The sequence below is a fragment of the Antechinus flavipes genome, chromosome 3, assembly GCF_016432865.1.
Source record: "Antechinus flavipes isolate AdamAnt ecotype Samford, QLD, Australia chromosome 3, AdamAnt_v2, whole genome shotgun sequence".
In the NCBI taxonomy this organism is placed as follows: Eukaryota; Metazoa; Chordata; class Mammalia; order Dasyuromorphia; family Dasyuridae; genus Antechinus; species Antechinus flavipes.
In genome coordinates, this window is record NC_067400.1 from 259,105,343 (window position 1) to 259,128,840 (window position 23,498).

At 34.9% G+C, this 23,498-nt stretch overlaps 1 protein-coding gene across 1 annotated transcript in view; it reads left to right on the forward strand.

Annotated features, from left to right (window-relative positions):
- Positions 1-3,779: 3,779 nt before the first annotated feature.
- LOC127553902 (amine oxidase [flavin-containing] B) overlaps positions 3,780-23,498 on the forward strand; it is an 88,496-nt gene continuing 68,777 nt past the window's right edge. The window contains exon 1 of the mRNA XM_051984991.1: positions 3,780-3,952. Within this exon, the coding sequence (XP_051840951.1) occupies positions 3,907-3,952 (46 nt within the window). The 5' untranslated portion in view covers positions 3,780-3,906. The remainder of the gene's footprint in view (positions 3,953-23,498) is intronic.

Below are 23,498 nucleotides of genomic sequence, written 5' to 3' on the forward strand. Positions count from 1 at the left end.
TTAATATTCACAACAACTTTTGATAGATGGAGGTAGGTGCAATTATTCTCCCCCGTTTACAGTTGAGGAAACTGAAGCAAATTAGAGATTAAGTGATTTGTCCAGAGTTATCCAGCTAATTTCTGAGGCTAGACTCAAATTCATATCTTTCTGATTGCAGGCCCAGTACTCTATTCACTTTGCCACTTAGCTGCTTCCACTTATTCAGCACCTGTTATACAGAGTACCATGCTAAGTAATGGAAGAGGAAAAAAAAAAGTAGAGAAAATATGGCCACTGTCTTATTGTAGGGTGAGAACAGAATTAAAAATAATATACAATACTAGACTTAGATAGACATAGGTGAAGAAAGGATGTTACTGTATTGGGTATTCACAGAAGGCTTCTTGAGGGGTTAGAATTAGAACTGGGTCTTCTATTATATTAAATGAATAATTTATTAAGAAGGGGGTGTGCTAGATCTTGGGTTTTCAAAGAAGAAAGGAAGAAGAAGAGGAAGGAAGGCGGGAAGGAGGAAGGAAGAAAGGAAGGAAGGAAGAAAAAAGGAAAGAAGAGAGAAACAAAAAAACTGCAAGAAAGGAAGCAAGAAAAAGAAGGAAGGAAAGAAGGGAAAGAGAAAGGGAGGAATGAAAAAGGGAAGGATGGAGAAAGGGAGGAAAAAAGGAGAGAGGGAAGGAAGGGAGGAAGGAACAAAAGAAAGGATGGAGGAAGGGAAAAAAGAAGAGAGGGAGGGAAAAAGAGAGAGACAGAGGGAGGAAGGAAAAATATTTTCTTTCAAAGAGCTTATATTCTACTAGTACAAAACAGTAATGTATGTAGTACTAGTAAATCTGAGGTGGGAAGAAATACTGCTAAGTAGAGAATAAGAGGTTTCCAGAAGGAGGCTGTATCTGAGCTTAGCCTTGAAAAAAGATAAGTATTCTACCAAGTAGAAATAAACAGGTAAAAAGTACACTCTAGATCTACTGCACAGTATGTGCAAAAGCATAGGGGTGGGTCACAATTATCAAGTTTGGGATCATTAGTTTTCTTTGTCTAAAGTATAGTGTTCATAAGTCCAGAAAGGTCAATGGGAGCCAGATTATGGATGAACTTGAACATCAGGTTGGGGAGTTTGTGAAATCAAGGCTTTACTTCTAAACCAGGCTGGAACACAATATTGTTGTGGTTTGGATAAGTTAACTCCTCTTAGACTCAGTTTCATCACCTATAAATGGGTATAATAACAGCACCTTCCTCATGAGGTTATGTGACTAAATGATATAATCTATGCCCTCAGCTATTATAGGCAATTTATGTTAAACAGAGAGCTGCCTTTGGAGTTAGGAAATCTGAATTCAAATCCTACCTCTGACACCTACTGGCTTTATGATACCTATATAACTAGTTTAACATCTTTTTATTTAATCATTTTTCAGTCATGCCTGACTCTTCATGATCCTTTTTGAAGTTCTTCTAGGCAAAAATACTGCACTAGTTTGACATTTCCTTCTTTTTATTTTATAGTTGAGGAAATTGAGGCAAATAGGGTTAAGAGTCTTGCCTGGGTTCATAGGTGAGAAAGGGAGAAAGTATCTGAAGCCACATTTGAACTCAGGAAGAGTCTTACTGACTCAAAGCCTGGTCCTCTATCCATTAAATCACCTAGCTGCACAAGTTTAACTTCTAGATAATTCATTTAATTTCCCAGGGCTCTAGACAGCTCCCCAAGATTATAATTTGCAGAAGTGTCAAGCTGCCTTGGTAGAAGGAGTTTAGTGACCTAGGAGTTACCTATACCAAATGAAATCACAGATCCAGCCCTTTCTTTGAATCCCCACACATAATAGGCACTTAATAAATGTCTATTATCATTTTTTTTGACAGTGATTTACTACTAAAAATCTTCAAAGGAGGGAAGATTATGATCAAGCATGCCTTAGGAAGATTTTTTTTGGTACATAAATTGGAGATAGCAAGAGGGCAAAGAAAGATCATGTAGCAGGATCATTAACAGTAATCCATATCCGAGGTGATGAATTTGGGGAGAGGGTGATATGAGAGTAGAAGGAAGAAGATTGAATTGAGCTATGTTGTGGAGTTTAAATTGATATATGATTAGATCGGAGTAGGCATAAGTAGGAAAGCTAAGGCAGCTAGGTGTCCCAGTGGATAAAGTCCTGAACCTGGAGTCAGACTCATCTTCAGTTCAAATGCAGCCTCAGATTCTGACGTGGGCAAGTCCCTAAACTCGCTTTGCCTCAGTTTCCTCATCTGTGAACTGAGCAGGAGAAGGAATACTTCAGTATCTTTGCCAAGAAAACCCCCAAAGTGTCAGAAGAAATGAGACAAGACTGAAAGACAACTAAACAATCACTACAAGTAGGGAATAGAGAAGAATAGAGGATAATCCTGAACCTCACAAACTTGAGTACCTGAGAACATAAGGGTTCCCCCAAAGAAAATAAATTTGGAAGATGGAGAGGAAGAGGATTTTTGAATTTAAGATGCTCTGGGGATATTTAGGGGATGGCCAAGAGAAAGCTGATGATAGTGGATTTCAGGGGAGATTTCAAACTTGAAGTTAGAATTTAGAAATAAGGAGCTAGGAAGAAAGGAATAGGTTATGGTTCTGATCCCAAAAAGACTTTGATAGCTTATATCCCGTCATTTTCTTCTTTTTTTTAAAAATAACTTTATTGACAGAACCCATGCCAGGGTAATTTTTTACAGCATTATCCCTTGCATTCACTTTTGTTCCGATTTTTCCCCTCTCTCCCTCCACCCCCTCCCCCAGATGGCAAGCAATCCTTTACATGTTGAATAGGTTATAGTATATCCTAGATACAATATATGTGTGCAGAACCCAACAGTTTTCTTGTTGCACAGGGAGAATTGGATTCAGACGGTATAAATAACCCGGGAAGAAAAAAAAATGCAAGCAGTTTATATTCATTTCCCAGTGTTCTTTCTTTGGGTGTAGCTGCTTCTGTCCATCCTTGATCAATTGAAACTGAATTAGCTCTCTTTATCGAAGAGATCCACTTCCATCAGAATACGTCCTGAAACAGTATTGTTGTTGATGTATATAATGATCTCCTGGTTCTGTTCATTTCACTTAGCATCAGTTCATATAAGTCTCCCGCTGGTCATTCCTTACAGAACAATAATATTCCATAACGTTCATATACCACAATTTACTCAATCATTCTCCAATTGATGGGCATCCATTCATTTTCCAGCTTCTAGCCACTACAAACAGGGATGCCACAAACATTTTGGCACATGCAGGTCCCTTTCCCTTCTTTAGTATCTCTTTGGGGTATAAGCCCAGTTGTCCCGTCATTTTCCCCCTTCTGTCTCCACTATCAGAAAAGCTACAAGCAAATAGGTATAATCCTAAATTGTGGTTAAGCTTCCCCATTCTTTCAAGTGTCCCTCATCTCAATAGACTATTGATAGAAGCAAACTGTCTAGAGTTAACTGCCCGTAGAAGAGCATTAAATTTTAGATGATCCAAATCTTATAACCTCTTCTGCTTACCTCTAACTGACTTGTGTAATATCAGCCCAGGTCCGAATTCCCCTTCCTGTAGTCTAGCACCAAGAAGTTTGGGGATGTGTGTATAGTGATGGGTGAGTGTGAGGATAGGGATGGTCTTTGAATTACGGTCGCAGATTTGGGATTGGGATAGGAGGGGAGGGAATAAGAGGAGGTGGTTGTAGCACCACCTCTTTTATACCAACCCTACTTCTCCTCCCCCAACACTTGGCGTATTAGCGGGCGGAGCAGTTTCCGAGTCTTTTCCAGTTATATATAGGACGGAGCCACGGAGCACGGACACCAAGATCTTGTGGAGAGAAACTTGAGCCAAAGATCGTAGACATAGAAACAGGAGGTCATAGCCCCGTCGGGTGAACGTGCACCATGAGCAACAAATATGATGTGATCGTAGTGGGAGGAGGAATCTCAGGTCAGTACCTCCGGGATTTTTGCGCGTTCTTTTTGGCTGTCTGAGGCTAAAGTTGAGTCGAACCTGTTGGAAGGAGGAAAGGGGCAATGAGAGGAAGGGAAGAGGATGAGGGGGTGAAAACTGAAGGATTGCCTTAGAGATTTTTTTCAGACATGCAGCGCTCTGGCGAGCTGAGGTACAGAGTAAAGATCCTGCAATTGAATAATTGAACTGGGGGAGGTTCCGGGCAGTCCTTTCTAACTTTTGAGACCCCATAATTCTGTGACTTGATCTCACCGCGTCTTATTCTCTTCTCTTCCACTCCTGGGAAAGACTAATTAGGCCAATTAGGGATTAGGAAACTGGAGTGCAAAATCTTAAATGCAAAATCTTCTGGCCAGAGTTTTTGCCAAATCCTCTGGAGTCCTCAGCTAGGGAGGGTGACGAATAACGCGACTCCGATACCCTCCAGGCTCAGCTAGAAACAGATAAATCAGCTGGCCAATTACCCTGTGCTCCACTTTCTCCCTTCGCACCAATCGGTGGCACTTCCCTCGAGTTATGGCTCCTGAATTTTAATGGACAGGGAGGGAGAAAAGCAGTATTGCTAGCTGTGCCAGTGCTTGGGAAGTTGGTAAGGAGCGCCGTGGAAAGTTAGGATTCCAGAGCAACGTGGTATTCCTTCTTTCTTCTGATTGTTTGGAGGTTAAAAAAATAGTTTTGAGGTGTAAGAGGGAACAGAGATTAGTAAATTCAGAGTTCCCACACTAGAAGTAAATATGCAAGTTATAATGTAAATATGCTGAGATATTTGTAGTGAGAAACTGTGTAGTTTAGAAGAATGATGGAGAAGTCTTTATTTAGTACAGAGAAAGCTCAACTTGGAGTCAAAAGATTGAGTCCCATTTCAAGTCCCAATAACGGCTTTGAAACTCAATTTCTCCATCTTTGAGATGGGGTTAATAATATATTATAGGGTTGTAGTGATGATCAAATGAATGGAAAAGCGCCTTGTTACCAAACCTAGAGTCTGTCTTTGCTTAGATCTTGTTTGTCGGTTTTATGTGTTTTGAGCAAGCGTGTGTGATTTACACAGTTTGACTACTCAAAAACAAAACTGTGGGCAAAAGATTAAACCTTTGAATGAGGTACGAATAAAATGGGAGCGTTGTGAAATCTTAGAATTTTACTAGATTACTGTTGAAGTAAGCAAACCTATTAAATATCTGTTGTACTCAGAACACTGTTCAGGATAGATATAAAGTTTCTGTAAGATACCATTTAGTTTTAGATGCATCGGTCTTAAATATCATAGTTGTGCAATACACATCACCTGATATGAGTACTAAAGAGGTTTGACACAAAGTTCAGTGTAAGGTCCTAAGGGAAAGGTCTTTTAAATAGATCAATCAAACTTTTTACTACCTTACTATGTGCCTGGCACTATGCTAAGCTCTCTTTGGTAGGGAACGCTGAGAAGTACTCAGCTGAAAAAATTAAGAGGACAAAGAAGTTAGATGTTTGGGAAACACCATCTAAGACACTCAGTATTTTCTAAGGGTTTTCCTCTCTGCATTGCTATTAGAAAGTTTTTTCTAGTCAATCTGAAAGAATTTTGTTACTCAGGAAACTGGGGGGGGGTGTAAGGTTTCATCCTGCAGCCTACTGTCTGACAGCTTTTATGTGACAGAAATCAAAAATATGTTTTTCTTTGATGACCAGTGGAATTAGAAGACAATATCTAAAAAATAGGGAGAAGAGGAGAAAAACCAGGGAGAAAGGGAGGAAGGGATTATCGTAGTTTGATTGGCAGGTGAAGTGAATAGCTTTAAGAAAGCCTTTAAATGGCAAGTAAAGAAAAAAGAAAACTTTTAAAGATTATTATAACTCCTGAAACAAAGGTACTGTGTGCTCTGCTTCTTTCTTTTTTGGGATTCTGGTCAACTCAAGCCCTGGTTCAAACTGAAGCAGGGAACCATGGAAAACCTATATTCTATTAAACACCTGTATTGGAAGAATTGGCAGTGACAGAGGAAATGTTTCTCAGAAAGAAGGACCAGGAAAAGTTTCTTGAAGAAGATGGGCTTTTTGACTTGAAGGAAGAGTTGAAGAAAGCTAGAAGGCAGAAGGGAGAAAAGAAAGCAAATCAGATTATGGAATATTATGTATGAAGAGCAGCAAGAATAGTGTCACTGGGATTGCAGAGTAAAGTATAAGAGAGAGTATAAGAAGATTAGAAAATTAGAAGGGGATAAGGTTGTTAAGTTTTAAAAGCTTTAAAAATCCTTTAAAACCTTAAAACCTTTAAAAAAGACTTTTAAAAATCATCAACAGATGATTTGATAAATGATTCTAGGAAGCAACTGAACTTTCCTGAGCAGGGAGGGGGCATAGGGAAACTTGTTCTTTAGGAATATCACTTTGGTGGCTGAGAAGTATCACTTGAGTGGTGCTGCTGATTACCTACCATGTCTTTCTTAATCATTGCTCTCTCTCAAGCAATCTATTTCAGTTCCAATCTGCTAGGGATTGCTAGGGTGTAGAAGCTAGTACTTCTCCCTAAGGTAACTTTTTAGTCATGGCTACTTCAACTAACAGAAGATAGAATTTGGGCTAAAATAAAACCTGCAGAATAAAGTCCTCTGTCCCAGATAATCATCTAATTTAGGGTTAGATTTTCCAGTTTTAGTCTCACATGAATTGAGACAGAACTGAAACTAAGTTAAAGAGTATGGTCATTATTTTCCTCATAGCATCAGTCCTATCTTTACTTTGCTTATTTATCACATACAAAGTCTATTTGTTTTAATGCTTCCTATATTTGCAATTGAAGAAGAAACAGATCATTTTTCTGATGACTCCAACTGAAGCCTGAAGTAGAGAAACTTCCTAATTTTGACTAGTGTAATGTCTGGAAGCACTCAGAAGATCAGAGGAGCTTTGTCAAATAGTCCCCCATGTCAAGTAGTCCCCCATATCAGACCACCATACCAACCCAGAGGATAACTATGCAATGACTTTACCAATAGACATCGTTGGTCCTACAAGAGCAAAGACATGAGTTGCCATTTGTATACCCTTAAGAATGCCTCTCTATATTAGCTGCACGTGTTTATATAGGCAGCTAGATAACGCATTGGATAGAGTCCTGAATGTGAAATCAAAAAGACTTGAGTTCAAATGTGACTCTGTCTTGGTTTCTTCAATTGTAAACTGGGGATGATACCACCTATCTCCTAGGGTTGTTTCAAGAATAAAATAACAATATTTGTAAGACACTTAGAACTATGGTGAATACTGTATAAATGTTTATTACTTTTTCCACATGTGTGCACTCTTCCCATTGATACTATGTGCCCCAAGTTTATGGAGAAAACACTTTATCCCTATTTTTCTTATTATTCCATTTCAGTAAATGCCTTTGTATGGAGCTAATTGCCTTTATAATGAGATAATTGCATACGCTGGTTGACAACCTGGATGAGCCAGTCTGGGATATTATTTTGTTTGTTTGGGGGTTTTTCCAGAAAGGTTACAAAATTGGAAAAGAGCTTTGATTGATTCAGAATCCTGAGACTGCTTCTCCCTTGAGCTCAGCATCCTGGGTCAAGCTCTAGATATATCGATAAGGTTTCTTTGTCACTTGAGAACTAAAGAAAGTCATCTAGGTAGAAGTGGACTTTTAGCTTTAGCAGTCATCCCCCAAATCAGTGAAGTTCAAAATGATCTGATAAATAATGAAACTATCCCAAATTGCAAAGAATTTACATTTTAAAGGGGGACAAAACAAATACACATAATAATATGTAAAACTTAAATTTAAAGTGAATAAACACACACACACACACACACACACACACACACACACACACATATATATATATATATATATATATATATATATATATATATATGTGTAAAATAGTTAAATGCAATTTATTTTGGATGGGAGAGTTTGGTGATATTCAGAAAATATTATGCAGAGGGTGTTTGAACTATATCTTAAGGGGAAAAAATGCCTCTGTAAGGCAGAAGTAAGGAGGGAATGTATTCTAGGCATGGGAAGATAGTTTGTACAAAGACATGAGAATGAGAGATGGAGTATCATGTGTGGAGAACTTGGCTGGATCTCTACATATAGGGAGGGAAGTAATGCTCAAAGAAGATAAAAAGAAAAATTGTGAGCAGGTCGTATGGGGCTTCAAAAGCTAAAAATAGAAGAGCTTATATTTTATCCAGGAGGTAAGATATGGAGGTTTAGAGCTGATTGAGTAGGAAAGTCAATTAGGTCTTTGTTTAAGAAAGAAAAGAAAGAAATTTTGCTTTGGTAGCAAAATGTAAAATGGACAGGAGTAAGAAACCAGTAAAGAAGATGTAATAATCTGGATTAGAAAGGATTAAGACCTGAGCTGAAACAATTACTGTGTAAAGGGAGAGGAAGGAATGGATGAGAGATATATTGTGAAGTTAGACATAGCAAAGTTTGGCAACTGATTGGAAACATGGAGTGAGAGGGAATCAGGAGTCTTGGATAAAGTCAGGTTATTATTCTGTTAACTTGATCCATTTTAGGAACAATTGGACAAGATTTGTCCACATGAAAAGACAAGAATGGATTCTAGTTTGTGCTTTTAGGGAAGATTCTCATAATGATGAGGATTTGTCAAAGTTTTGAACTACATTTGTAAGAAGATAAGAAAATGGGCAATAATTAGAATAGAGAGTTTGTAATAAATAGCAGAAACAGGCAAAGTTATATAGGTAGGTTAAGTCAAGATTATGGAGAGTCTTTAAAACCAACCAAAGAAGATTGAATTTTATGGTATAGGAAATAAGGGGTCTAAAGGTTCTTGAGCATGAAAAAAGTGGTGTTTGGGGCAACTAGTCAGTAGTAGTCTTGTGAATCTTTTGGATCTATTTTCAGAATAATGCTTTTAAATTTATTTATAAAATGCATAGAATTATTAAGGAAAATAGTTACATTGAATGCAGTTATTATACTTCTAAACTAATCCCAAATACTAAGTAGTATTATTACTTAAAAAAAAAAACCAACCCAAGTTCATAGAACCTAGGTTGAAAATCTCTAACCTAGAGCAAGATTTTTTTTTAATTTTATTTTTTTAAAATAATAACTTTTTATTGACAGAACCCATGCCAGGGTAATTTTTTACAACATTATTCCTTGCACTCACTTCTATTTCGATTTTTCCCCTCCCCTAGATGGCAAGCAGTCCTATATATGTTAAATATGTTGCAGTATATCCTAGATACAATATATGTGTGCAGAATCGAACAGTTCTCTTGTTGCACAGGGAGAATTAGATTCAGAAGATAAAAATAACCCGGGAAGAAAAACAAAAATGCAAATAGTTTACATTCATTTCCCAGTGTTCTTTCTTTGGGCGTAGCTGCTTCTGTCCATCATTGATCAATTGAAACTGAGTTAGATCTTCTCTTTGTCAAAGAAATCCACTTCCATCAGAATACATCCTCATACAGTATCATTGTTGAGGTATATAATGATCTCCTGGTTCTGCTCATTTCACTTAGCATCAGTTCATGTAAGTCTCTCCAAGCCTCTCTGTATTCATACAAGCAAGAGATTTTCATTTAAGAAGCTGTTGTAGTTACCAACTAGAGAGTATTTGGACAAATTTAAGTGGAAGCAAAGGTAGGATGTTGTAGCAGGAGATTAATATAGACCATGTAGTCAGAAAGATAAATCAGATGATAAGTTACTGAAGCACATCACAAATATGTCATGAAGACAGTTCATAGGAGTAATAGAAAACTAAGGTTATTTAGACATCTGGAATGGCTTTTGTTCATAAAATGAGAACAGCTGAGAAATAATAGATTTACACTAAATATTTTGTCCTTAAGAAAGAGGAAGCAAGAATTCTTTTCTGAATGGAAAATAAAGAACTTGTTTGAAAAATAGTGTTTAACATCTATTGGATTGCTTGCCATCTAGAGAAGGGGTGGGAGAAGGAGAAGAAAATCTGAAACACAAGGCTATGCAAGGATCAATGTTGTCAAATTATCCATGCATATGTTTTGGAAATAAAAAGCTTTAAAATTTTTTTAAAAAGATATTCAGGAGCATTTTGGTCTTACAGTGGATAGAGTATAGGACTAAGAGCCAGGAAAACTTATGTTTAAATCTGGCTTTGCATATTCACTAGATACTTGACTGGAAAAAAAATCACTTAACCTCTGCCTGCCTCAGTCTCTTCATCATTAGTTTAATAAACATTCATCAGATAATGTGTAACACAAGCTATCTTGTTATCTAAAAAAAGATAAGGAAATAGTAGTCTTATGTTCATGGATTCCATAGACTTGGGAAAATTAAATTTCAAAAAATTCAAAGAAGGGTTAGGTAGAATTTTATAGTCCAAGGAAGTTACATAATGAGGGATTAAATAATCTTTTGTAAAAAAAAAAATTGATGTATTTTACTTTTATAACACCTTTGTGTCCTAATGGAAACAAAGTTAACAAATGGGGTGATTGAAGATACCCTAACAGAAATACTGAAATAAAGAAGAGGAATCAGTTTAAGGAAAAAAATGATCAATTTTGTGAATTTTTTTCCTCTTTGCTCATCTCTTTTTAAATTTATTTTTAATTAATTTTTTGTTACAATTTGAATGTCTCTCCCCCCTCCCTCTGTCCCACATATATGTATACAAAACCATATAATATATGCTTCCATATATCCATTCTTTCTCTGGAGATAGATAGCATCTTTGTATTTCATATAAATTCATAAATCCTCCTCCTTGCTATAATAGACAAGCAATATGTTCCATGTTCTTTTAATTAATTTATTTTATCACTCTTTATATCTAGATGGGATATCCAGTTTGACTTTATCTTGGTAAGCAGTATAAGATATTGGTCTATATCTAGTTTTTGCCAAACTTTTCTCAACATTTTTTTTGCTATCGTGTACTGTATTTCAGTTATTCATCTGATTCTTCTTGGCTTCACATATAGGAAAACCATAATAAAAGTTTTGTCAGAAAAGATCCTCAGAAGGCAGAGGTGATCAACAGTATCAAATGTTGTAGAGAGATCAATAAGGATATGAGCACTGAGATAAGACATTGGAGGGACCAATTTCAATCAAATGGAAGACATGGAAAGCTAGACTGTTTAAAATGTTCAGAAGTGAGTAGGAAGTGAAAATGAAGAAGCAATGAGTATAGATAGCTTTTTCTAAAAGTTTGGATATAGGATTATAATTTGAAGGATGGTAAAAAATGTTTTTTTTGGTTTTTTTGTTTGTTTTTTTTTTTGGTTTGTTTTGTTTGGTTTTGGTTTTTGAATGAGAGAGATCTGGGCACATGCCCAGTAATAATAGAGAAACAACCTGTATATAAGAAAAAGTCAAAAATTAGGGAGAGAGAAAGGGATAATTAAAGGGGCACATTTTGAGAGGAAATGAGAGGGGTAGTTAATAAAGCATTTAGCTTTGGCAAGAGGGGCTACTTCATTTTTTTTAGACAGGGTTTTTAAAAAGACATATATAGAAAATGAAAATGAGAAGAATTAACTAAAAATGAACAAAAAAAGAGATCCTGTGAGAGATATTAGATAGATATAGAGTTATATATGTGTATATATATATATATATATATATATATATGTATGTATGTATAGATAGTTAGATAGATAGATAGATAGAGCTTACCAAGGATAACAAAAAGAGCTTTAAAATATTTGGGGGATATGGACTGCAGGTACCACTGAAGAAATGGTAGTAATGTATAATGGCAGAAATATTCAAGTTCTCTTCTATTTTACATGAAAGGAGAATTATACTTACAAGGAATTGAGTATTTTAATACTTTAAGAATTTGCAATTTCATCAGTGGGGTAATGCTTACATCAGTGTGGGTCACAACCTTTCTACAACTTAGTGGAATTAAGGGCAGAATCCTTGGAAGACAAGAAAGTGAGAGATAATTCAGGGTACAGCTTCTTTTCCTTCCCCCTAAGTATACTAGAAAATGGCTCCAGATGAACCAAAAATTATGATAAGAGGAAGAAAAATGAAAGTACTTATCACAAAGCAATTCTTACAGAAATAATAAATTGAAATATGCTTCAAAAGCAAACCAAACTCTTGGCATTTCTGTCACTGGTGTCTCAATTATTGCTTGTATCTGTTGTCATGTATTTGTCAAGCAACTGCAACTTGGGGCATTGACTTTTGGAGTTAAACCAAACAGGTCTGGATTGGTTCATAGACTGATTGAAACTCATGAATAAAACAGTCTTGAAGATCAAAAGGAAAACAATTATACAGTACAGCATTATGGAATAAAACAAAAAAAGTAATATAATAGAGATATAATACAAGGGAGAAGATTGAAGAGAAAGGAGGTTCCTAGAAGTACAATGCTGGTGATAATTATTTAATACTTTATAGGGTTGAACATACAACCTAAGAATGAGTGAGGAAAAAGTGGAAAAGAAAACCAATTTAAATGCTTCTCAGACTTTGTCTCCCTCATCTCAACATCTTTGAGATCAGCTTTTGTACAAAGAAAGTCAATAACAGAAAGCAAAGTATTGTTCAGATGGGTACCACTGAGAAAAGGGGAGAATAGTTCTAACTATAATAGTCTCCTAGACTTTCCTTTCCAGAATGTCTGAACTGGCTACTCTCAATCTCTGAAGGAAACTTCAGTTTTATCCAGTGCAAGGAGCACAACAGCACTGATCCTTGAGAAATATAGCTTCAGTGTTTGGCCTTCCAGTGGATAGCCTGAATTAATTTCTTTAAATATTGGCTGTTTTGATTTCCTTGCTGTTGAAAGAACATCTCAATAGTTTTTTCCAGCACCACAATTCAAAAGTGTCAGTTTTCTGATGCTGAGTTTTCCTTTCAGCCCATCTCTTGCAGCCATTCATTGCTCTTGGAAAAACCATAGCTTTGACTGTGAACCTTTGTCGACAAAGTGATGTCACTGCTTTTCAGTATACAGTACAGATTTGTTCTAAGGAACACATATCTTTTAATTTTATGGCTACAATTATGTTGGCTTTGACCTTTGAGCCCAAGAACATAAAATCTGACATATCTGTCATTTCTTTAGTCTCTATTTGCCAGGAAGTGATGGGACCAGTTGCCAAGATATTAGGATTTAAAAAAAAATATTAAGCTTCAAGCCAGCTTTGACACTCTCCTCTTTCACCCTCATAAAGTGGGGGGGTCTTAATTTTTCTTCACTCTCTGCCATCAGAGAGGTATTATCTATAAATCTGAGATTGTTGTTTTTTCTCCTGGTAATCTTAATTCTGGCTGTTGATTTATCCGGCGTGACACTTCATATGATGTACTGTATGTATAAATTAAATAAAGAAGATGACAATATATAACCTTGTTATACTCCTTTTCTCATTTTAAATCTATCAATTGTTCCATATTTGGTTCTAAGTCTCATTTTAGCCTCATTTTCTTCATTTGTCAAATGGGGATAATAATATCACATGGTTGCTGTGAAAACCTAGTGAGATATTTATTTGTAAAGAGCTTTGTAAAATTTAAAGTACTATATGAGAAGTAACTAGCTACTGTTATTATTTCTCCATTTGCAGTAGCAAAAGAATAATAGTAAGAAGACATCTTGATCCAATACTGTTTCTGTTAAGATCTTCATTGAATTACATATATGGTTTACTTCATGTGAAAGCTCCTTCACCATTGCAGATCTGATTTCCTTTCTCTAGATGAGAAGGTTGAACCAAAATATCTTGCAGTTCAGTTATAGCCTTAAAATCCCAAGATTCTTAGAAAAATAAAGTGATCTTGCAACCAAACATTTAAAAGCTGATGCTAAGACCATTTAGATAAGTCATCTAGCGAAGGAGAACCTTTTACCACACACTATTGCTGCTAATCAAACAACAATGCTCCTCTTAAATTGTAGGTGTCATCTGTAGCTTGTATACAAAACCTGTCTTGTGTCTGATTTGCTTTAGGGATATAGAAGGAAAATATTGATTGCTTAATCAAGATAATCTTTTTATGTAGTACCAATTAACTGAAATCTGACCCATGATTATGCTCAGAGGTACAGTATTAATAATGAGTACCCACAAAGAGAGGTCTTATGATCCAAATGAACCATACCTTGTTTTATGAAATGTAGCATAGCCTGTGTAACAGTTGTTTTGTGTAAGGGAAAGCAAACAAGACTTTCATAATGAGTCTGGGAGAAAGGTAAACTAACTGTTCAAACTTTCTTCCTTTCAAAACAAATCCAAATGGATGAAATTCAAACAACTTGCTAAAGTGTACTCAGGGCACCAGGACTTTCAGTGTAGCTCTGTTTCCTTCAAGATGAATATTATTCAGGTTTATGCTTCTCACAGGATGTTGGGTTGAGGCTAACATTTCCTTTTCATTAAAACAGTCCAGGAAATATACTGTATTTGTCTGGGGAAAAGAGGAGATACCACTCTCTAGATTGCATTATTAAAATGAGATTTCTTTGAAAAAAAAAAGTGTTTGTGTGTGCACTAAAAGGAATTACCTAAAATTACTGTAAATATGTTTATTGTAAAAAGTATTTTTAAATTTTAGTCCAAAAGAATTGGTTTTATTCAATTTTATCACCACTTCTTACTTTTCAGTTGCCACAAAGATACAAGAGGATGGAGAGGTTAATTTAAAAATGTATAAAACTAAGGGCACAACTACATTCAGGTTTTAAACTACCATGAATTCAGGAGGGAATATAGCTTATATTTAGAGACAGGTAGCTTAGTTGATAAGACTACTGGGCCTGGAGTGAAAATATCTACAAAAAATGGTTGGTGAAGTGAAACTGGAGCTCAGCAGAGAGATTAGATATAAAAAAATAGTAATCTGAAAATTGTATTCAGAGAGAAGGTGAGATGATGAGATTATTTAATGAGGGCATTGTAGATATTTTGAACTGTAGCTTCCATAGGCATCTCAAACTCAACAGGTCCAATGCAAAATTCATTATTTTTCCTCCCAAATAACTCTCAGTTTTCTCTAATATTGTCAAAGGCACCACCATCCTCTCAGTCTTTCAGATCTGTGGTCTTAGTGTCAACCTTGACTTTATATTCACCTTATATATCCAGTGAGTTTGTTGATTAAGTTCAAAATAAAAAGAAAAACTAAATTAAAAAGATATGTAAAGATCAGCATATTGTTAACAATAAATATTAAGATCTGGAAATACAAGCAAAATGCCAGCTTTGCCTTCAAGGAGCTTATATTCTAATAGGAAAGACCATAAGTAAAAGGAAGATGAACAGGTTGGGGAAGAGAAGAGAAGAGATACCATTAGAGAAAGAAGTTAAAGATGCATTCTTACTCTGTATATTTCATAGATGTGGCATATAAAACAAGTATGTTCTCCAGTTGATCACTTTTTTTGCACATTTTTTGAAGAATATTTTTGAAGAATATAAGTGGAACATTATGAATTTGTTACTTTGATTTTTTTTAATTGTAGCTTTAAAATTCTGCAAAATAGCAGAGAATATTAAAAGATTGCTATTTATAGTAGACAGCCTCCAAAGAACTGCAAAATAATCCTAACACTTTTTTTAAATACATAAAATGGAAATTCATGATCATTCAACCTAGGATGGACTTTAACTTCTCTTTGTACTATTTATGAAGAAAAGTTTTGCTATACATAAATAAGATTTATTGGTTCAGGGGGAAGAGTTGGTGGATTGGCACTTCTGATGTTAGAATTTGCTGAGCCCTTTTCAGGAATGCTCATCCTCCTTTGATATTCACTTCTAACACTAGTTTGGTATTCTAACTCTTACTTGGAGCATTCACAAGCAAGTCAAGACATCATTCATGACTTCATTGGTCCTCTTCAAAAATGAAAGACAAATGATAACAACAGATAAGACAGCACAATATTTTCATAAACTCTGTTAGCAAATTCTAAGTAAAATGTTCTATTTATTATGAACAAGTAGTAGTTACTTATTACCAATAACTCATTTAAATAATACTTAAAGTTTATGAAACTTTTTATAGGATGATGTTAGAAAGGACATTAGAGAAAGACAACTTTCTCATTTCAGTCATTTATTTATTTAAATCACCATTTAATTTCATTTTGTAGACAAGAAAGAGAAGGCTGAGTGAATGTTCCAAAGCCACACAGGTAATCAGTATAAGAGTTAGAATTCAAAACTATGTCTTCTGAACTTGGATTCCATATTATTTCAGCACATGCATTATCTAATTTTGGCCTTACAATAATTTGTGATATAGGTAGTGAAGTATTCATTATCCCCATGTTACATTTAAGGAAACTGAGTTTCAAAGATGTTAAATGAGCTGCCTGAGGTCACTAATGGTATAGGGAGGATCTCTATCCCTCAAAGTCTCTTACTTCATAGTATGATGTTCTTTCTACCATCAAACCAATTTAAATATATAAACAGGATATAATAATACCTCTACTTAGAAGCAAATGTTTAGCCTTCTCTTTTAAATTCTATTTAAAAATAATAAAATTGTTTCTTTTTAAATGGTCTTCTACATGCCATATGAGAAAATATTCTAATAGAGAGGAATTTTTTTATTTAGCAACTATACCCTTGATTAAGAATACAGAGCCCATGATTCTTGTTTTTAGCTCTCCTAGGCATGAGCTGACCCTGAGCAAATCCTTTGCCTTGCCTCAGTACCATCATTTGTAAAAAGTGGAGGATGAATATAATGATATCTAAAACTCCTTCAGAGTGGAAGGTGTCTTGATTCCAAGGGAATAAGGTATCTTTTCTTAAGCAATATTTCACTCTTCAATGAGAGATCATTGTTCAAATGGGGAAGGTTATATAGAACCAGCAAACGCAATCACTGAGCTAAGTGCTTTTTATAAATATTATCTTATTTGATCCTCATAACAACCTATGAGGTATGTGCTTTGTTATTTACATTTCATGGATGTGAAAACTGAGGCAAATAAGTTAAGCAACTCACCCAGGGTCACATAGTCAGTAAGTATTTAAAGCTGAATTTGAATTCAAGACTTGTTACTCCTATCTTCTATTCAATCAGCTGCTTCAAAACTATTACAGGGTTTTGGCAGGTAATCATTTGACCATGCTGCTTACATATTATAATTATGATGTTTTGTAAGATATTTGGTCAATATCCTTGGTTATAAATTTTTAATATGATGAATAAAATCTTACTCTCTTTATTAGAAAGACATGCATATGCATGTAATAACTATGTAACTCAGCACTCTTTTACTAATATTCTTTTATACTCACTACTGAAGTGCTTTATGGGGGGGCCTCAATTATTTGTTGGATCTGTTTTAATTATTTTTGTGATCATCAGGAAGAAATATCCAATATTTTCTCTTGGTGCACTATATTAACATGTAGACTGAAGATTAAGCAACCTTTACACATAGCTAGAGTCAGAAGCTGCCTATACGATATAGTGAAGCTGGAGGATAATTGATCTCTCCTTAAACATTTCTACCCACTATTTCCCTCTGCTACCACTAGTGACATTTCTTAAGCTACACTACATTATACTTGTCAGGAATTTTTTTTAGAGATTTTAGAGATATTGATTTCTTTCTTGGTAAAGAAAGATTTTAGTCTTCTAGACTCTATGAAGGTACTCTAGGGCCATTTACTGATAATTAGCTAAAAGACAAATAAGAAGAAGGAAATCAAGTGAAGTTCCTAGGTAGAGATCTGGAGTTGGAGAATAGGAAGAGAATAAACATTTATATAGCACGCTCTCCAAGGTCCTGCCCAAATTCTAAATTCACTAGTCCTGTGACAAAATCTGCTTGCCAGTTTTGTTCTATGATTCCACAGCAAGTTGGGTATTATACAGTGTTGCCCAGAAATAACCTTACTTTAAGTTTGAAAAAACCTGAAAAGGACACTGTTAATGGAAGAAAACTTGTGGTAATTCATTTACACAGAAACTAAAGTAGATAAGTGAAGGAAGAATACTTATAGAATACTGTATTCCAAGAAAACCTATTCTTTTCAACTGCAACCATGGCTACTCCTCCCATGATCCCACCAAACGCAAATTAATATACCTATCAATGACATTCATTCTCTTTCAGATGATTGGGAGAACTGTAAATCTGGACTGAAAAAACTCATTGCTTGTGTGCCTTTCTTAAGAATAATTTTCCTCCCCAGATTTGCTATCGTAGTCTAAGAAAGACCATACAATCTTTGTTGCTATTCACTGACCACCAGTCCATTTCTAGTAGTGATTTATCTTAAACTATTAGATTATATACTTCTATGTTTTTCAAGCTGCAAAACTCAGAGAAAATGCTTACAAATGTATAAGAACTTATATCCAAAGAACATGAGAAATTCATAGATTGCTTTTTTTGGGGGGGTAGAGAAGAAATGGAGTCCTGCTTGTGTTCTTTGTGTCTTTTCTCTTTTTTTATCATAAGCATAAAATTTCCATCTTGGAGGAAATTTAGCAATCATCATCTAGTCCAACTCCCTTATGTTATAAATGAGGAATCAGAGAGGACCTAAGAAAGTAAGTGACTTATTCAAGACCAAATAGATTTGGTTTGGTTTGGATTTTGTGAAGAAAGTACTCTGTAAACTTTATTTTTTGTTTTTTAATAATAGCTTTCCCTCCCCAAAATATATGCAAAGATAGTTTTTGATTTCTCCCCTACAAAACCTTGTGTTCCATATTTTTCTGTCTCCCTTCCTACTCCCCCTCCTCTAGAGAGCAAGTATTCTATTACAGATTAAATATGTGCAATTTTTCTAAACATATTTCCACATTTATCATGCTGCACAAGAAAAATCCAATTAAAAAGGAAAAAAAATGAGAGAGAAAAATACAAGCAAGCAAGCAAGCAAACAACAACAACAACAAAGTTGAAAGTATATTGTGAACCACATTCAGTTCCAGTAGAATTCTCTCTGGATGCAAATGGTTCTCTCCATCACAAGTCTGTTGGAATTGGCCTGAATCCCCTCATTGTTGAAAAGAACCACATCCATCACAGTTGATCATCACATAATTTTGTTGTTGCTGTGTACAATGTTTTCTTGCTTCTACTCACTTCTCTCAGCATCAGATCACGTAAGTCTCTCCAGATCTTTCTGAAATCAGCTTGCTGATCATTTCTTATAGAACAATAATATTCTATTACATTCATATTCTGTAACTTATTCAGCCATTCCCCACCTAATGGGCATTCACTTAATTTCCTTCCTTGTCACTACAAAAAGGGCTAGTGCAAACATTTTTGTACACATGTTCTTTTTCTTTTTTATGATCTCTTTGGGAGGCCTGGACTTTAATAAGATTGTTTTGAAAGCTGAGTAGAGATTTGGATTGGCATCAGGAGAGAATTAAGTCAAGGAGATCAACAAGCAGGCAAAGAGCTAGATATGAGATGATGAAGATCTGCACAAAGATAGCAACTGTGTAAGTGGGGAGAAGGAAGCAGCACATGGAAGAAATATGGTGAAGGTAAAAATGATAGGACTTGGCAATGAATTGGAGATGTGAGTTGAGTTTGAGCCAGGAGCTGTCAGGTCATGAGGCTTTGGTGACTAGTATGATATTGACAGCCTTGAGAGTGGATACATAAATTCTGAAGAAATGATTATTTTTGGGAGAAAGATAATGAATGAATTCTATTTTGGACATGTTGGATTTGAGATATTCATGGAACATTTAAGTCCAAGGTGTCTAATATGCAGTGTTGGTATGAGACTAAAGATTAGAAGAAAGATGAAGCCTGACTAAATAGAACCGGGAATCATCCCCATAGAGATTGGTAATTGAACCCAATAACTGACAAAATCACTGTGAGATAGTATAAATGGAAAAGTTAACAAGATTCATATCATATTCCATATTCTTAAAACCCTGAAAATGTCTCTAGCTTTATTTTAGTGTAAAAGGCAGTTAATATATTTTACTCAGGAAGATAGAGAATATCTAATATTTTATATTTAATGAAAGAATGCTTTTCTATCATGACAGCACAACATTGCCTATTTTTTCTTCTAGAAACACAGAATGCAATAGCACCATTTCTGTGGACCCAATGGGATCTAGTGATATTAATGAAGATAGAATAATATTGAAAACAGAAAATATTAACTTCTACAATGAAGTAGAAATAAGAACTTAACTTACAGATTTGTTTATTTTTCTTTTTTGCACAGTAACCATGAGAATCAAATAAAGAATGAGTATGGTAAAGGACAATAGACTAGCTTTAGAATTATACTTGCTATGTGAACATGTGTGTTATTTAACTTTTCATCCTCTTCAAGCAGTCTTTTAAGCCTATGAATGTGAATAGAGCACTGGCCTAGGAATCAAGAATACCTAAGTTCAAATCAAGGCCTTAGACATTTGATACTTGCTGGCTGTTTTGACACTGGGTCGGTAATTTAATTCCAATTGCCTCTCAAAATACACACACACACACACATACAGACACACACATACACACACGAAAGCACATACATACACACACAAGATTTACAAATAAGTTGCTTAGTTGCTCCTGTGGATTAAATATGGTCTTGTTCTCCATTTCTCCTCACCCATCCAAAATGTCTGAGTAAGTCTTTCACTGCATTATGAAGTCAAATGAAAGTTATTTTTGTATTATACATTGCTCTTGGATGTTTCATACCATTAGAACGAATAATCAAGAATTGACACATTCTGCACACTCCCTATATTTTACATAATTGTGTGTATACACATATATCCTTAATAATGGCAACAAAAATAATAACATATATATGTAGTATTGTAAGAATTACAAAATACTTTCTTCATAACCTTGTGAGGTAGGTAATGCAAATATTGTCATTACTGTTTTATAGATGAAGGGATTGAGGAAAGGGAGTGTCTTGACTTTATTTCCCCAATATTTAGTATAGTATCTGGCACATAGTAGGTGCTTAATAAATGCTTATTGACTGATACCACTTGAAAGAGCTAAGTATTAATGAATGAAAGCAAATATGAAACTGACTTAGTAAATCATATTACTTGGGTGTATATTTTCATAAGTTACTCTTTCCATTCCTATAAGCTTAAGGATTTCAGTTGATTAATGGAAGTGGAATTAAAGATTGGTAATGCCAAATTCAATCCCTCAATTAAAGAACAATAATCAGATTTAGTTCATTAGTGTAGAAAGCACAATAGTAACTAGGTTACTGGATTCTAATTGCTAACACCATAATAAAATAAAGATAAAACAACAAAAATATGTGGGTGATGTTCAAAGAAAATTAAATTAAACAAAAGAGCCACCTAGCTTTAGGGGAAAAAAAGAGCAACATTCATTCCAAGTTTAGGTTTGATATTGGAAAAAAATTAATTAAATTTGAAGTTATTATTAGAATTTAATATACATTTGCATTCTGGAAAATATAAGTAATTGGTATTTTACAAAGTTGTTAGTATTTTGTTATTTATATATATTGCCCTAAAAGGGATGGTTAATGCTGGCAGTAGGATAAACTAGTTGTATGATATTTTGATATTTCTTTCAACTACATTTTAAGTGTCTAATTTTTATTAAAGGGAATGGTTGAAAGAAAAGTACTCAACCTGTTTTCTTTCAGGAAATGAATAAAGTTGCTTATGTGGCACATATAATTCTGTATAATCATAAACTCATAAATTTATCATTAGAAACATAGAATGGATCTCAGAGGTTTAGGAATTTGCTGTCTTATCCCTTTAACTCACCTTTCTTCACCTCCACCCTCATCTTGCCCAGTCATGAATTCTGTTTTGTCTAAAAAAATAATTAATAAGCATTTATTGATAAACTACTATACTACAGGAACAATATTAGAACACAAGACCAAAAATGAAAGTCTCTGTCCTAAGGAGTTCAGATTCCATTCAGTGGGAAGAATAACATGTATACATATATATGTTATATAGTTGTTATATACATAATTATGTATATATAGCTTCATGAAGCTACATTTTGGACTTGCTTTATGAGTAGGAATTATTTCAAATTTATTTTCTTTTACTTTTAAATAGACATTCTTCCTTTCACAGACTTGCTATGTCCACATACCTAGTCTGTTGTCAAATCTTTTCACTTCAGCTTCACAACTCTTGTGAATCTCCTCTCCATTTATGCAGCCATTACCCTAATTCAGACCTAATTCACCCCTTGCCTAAATTTTTGCAGTAGCCTTTTAATAGATCTTTCTGCCTCAAATTTCTATCCTCTCCAATCTATCCTTCATTCAACTGCCAAAGTGATTTTCCAAAACCTTAGTTGCTGCCCCTTTTCCAATAAACTCAGATTGTTCTCAGTTACTTCTTGGATCAAATATATAATCCTATTTGTTATTTGAATCCATTCATAGCCTTGAAAGCCCTTCCTATCTTTCTAGTATTCTTGGATTTTACTGTCTCCCCACACAGTCTATAAATAAGATCCACTGGGCTACATGCTTTTCTTCATACATGACACTGTCTCCTTTGTTCATTCCCTTAAATCAATTGCCTCAGTGTTTGGAATTCTCTTCATCCCTATTTCATACTTTTAGCTTCCCTTCTTTCTTATAAGGTCAGCTCAAATCTCACCTTATACAGGAGTCCTTATTTCTCAGGTGTGTCAGCAATAGTCATGTGTTGGTTCTGATACTGTAATTAAAGGCTTGTTAAATAGAACTGAATGATCTAATCGGATAAGTGGACCTCTTTTGAAATGTCTTTCATATAGTTTTAATCTCCACACGTATGTTGTTGTAATACTTGTCATTTCACATAACTGAAGGGCATCCAGATGGGACTGAGCTTCCCAAAATGGGCTGTAGTATGGAAATTTTTTGTGATACAATAGCACAGTGTAATGCGAAAGAATTTTATTTTATTTACTCTTACAGTAAAGCACTTTTCTGAAGAAAGGTCAGGAGAAAGCTGAAAGATAATTCTTTCTAGAAGGCAACTTACTAAGCTATGCTGACATATAGGAGAGACAAAAACCCAAAATGATATTTGCTGTGTAGCCAGATTCAGTAGGGGTAGCCTAGAAATCTATTGAAGAACAGAGATGACATCAGCCAGAGACTATGATGGCATCTAAGCTTCCTTCACCTGCAGCACTCACTCAGATAATTAGTTGCATTTTATTCCTGTACCCAAGAGCTAAATCAGGATCTCCTAGGACATAGAATCTTGATCCATTCTCATTTAGAGGTCCTTAGGAGGCTCTCTATTCTACATTTTCCTTGTTGTTCTTTTCTAACATAAAGCCAAAGACAGATAACTTCTAGAAATTAGAAATATTCAGTGGGACTATCTGAGACTAAACAAAACCCAAAGATGACTTTAGGACATATATGGATTAAGCAGAATTCTTGATGACCAGAATGATTTGGACATGAGACCCCAAGAACTGCTCCTGTTCAAACTCTCTCGTTCTGACCCTGGGTCAGATCTTTAATCTCAGTGATAGTAATATCTTTGCCCATTTTCTAACATAAGACTTTGTTTGTACATTTAATTAAG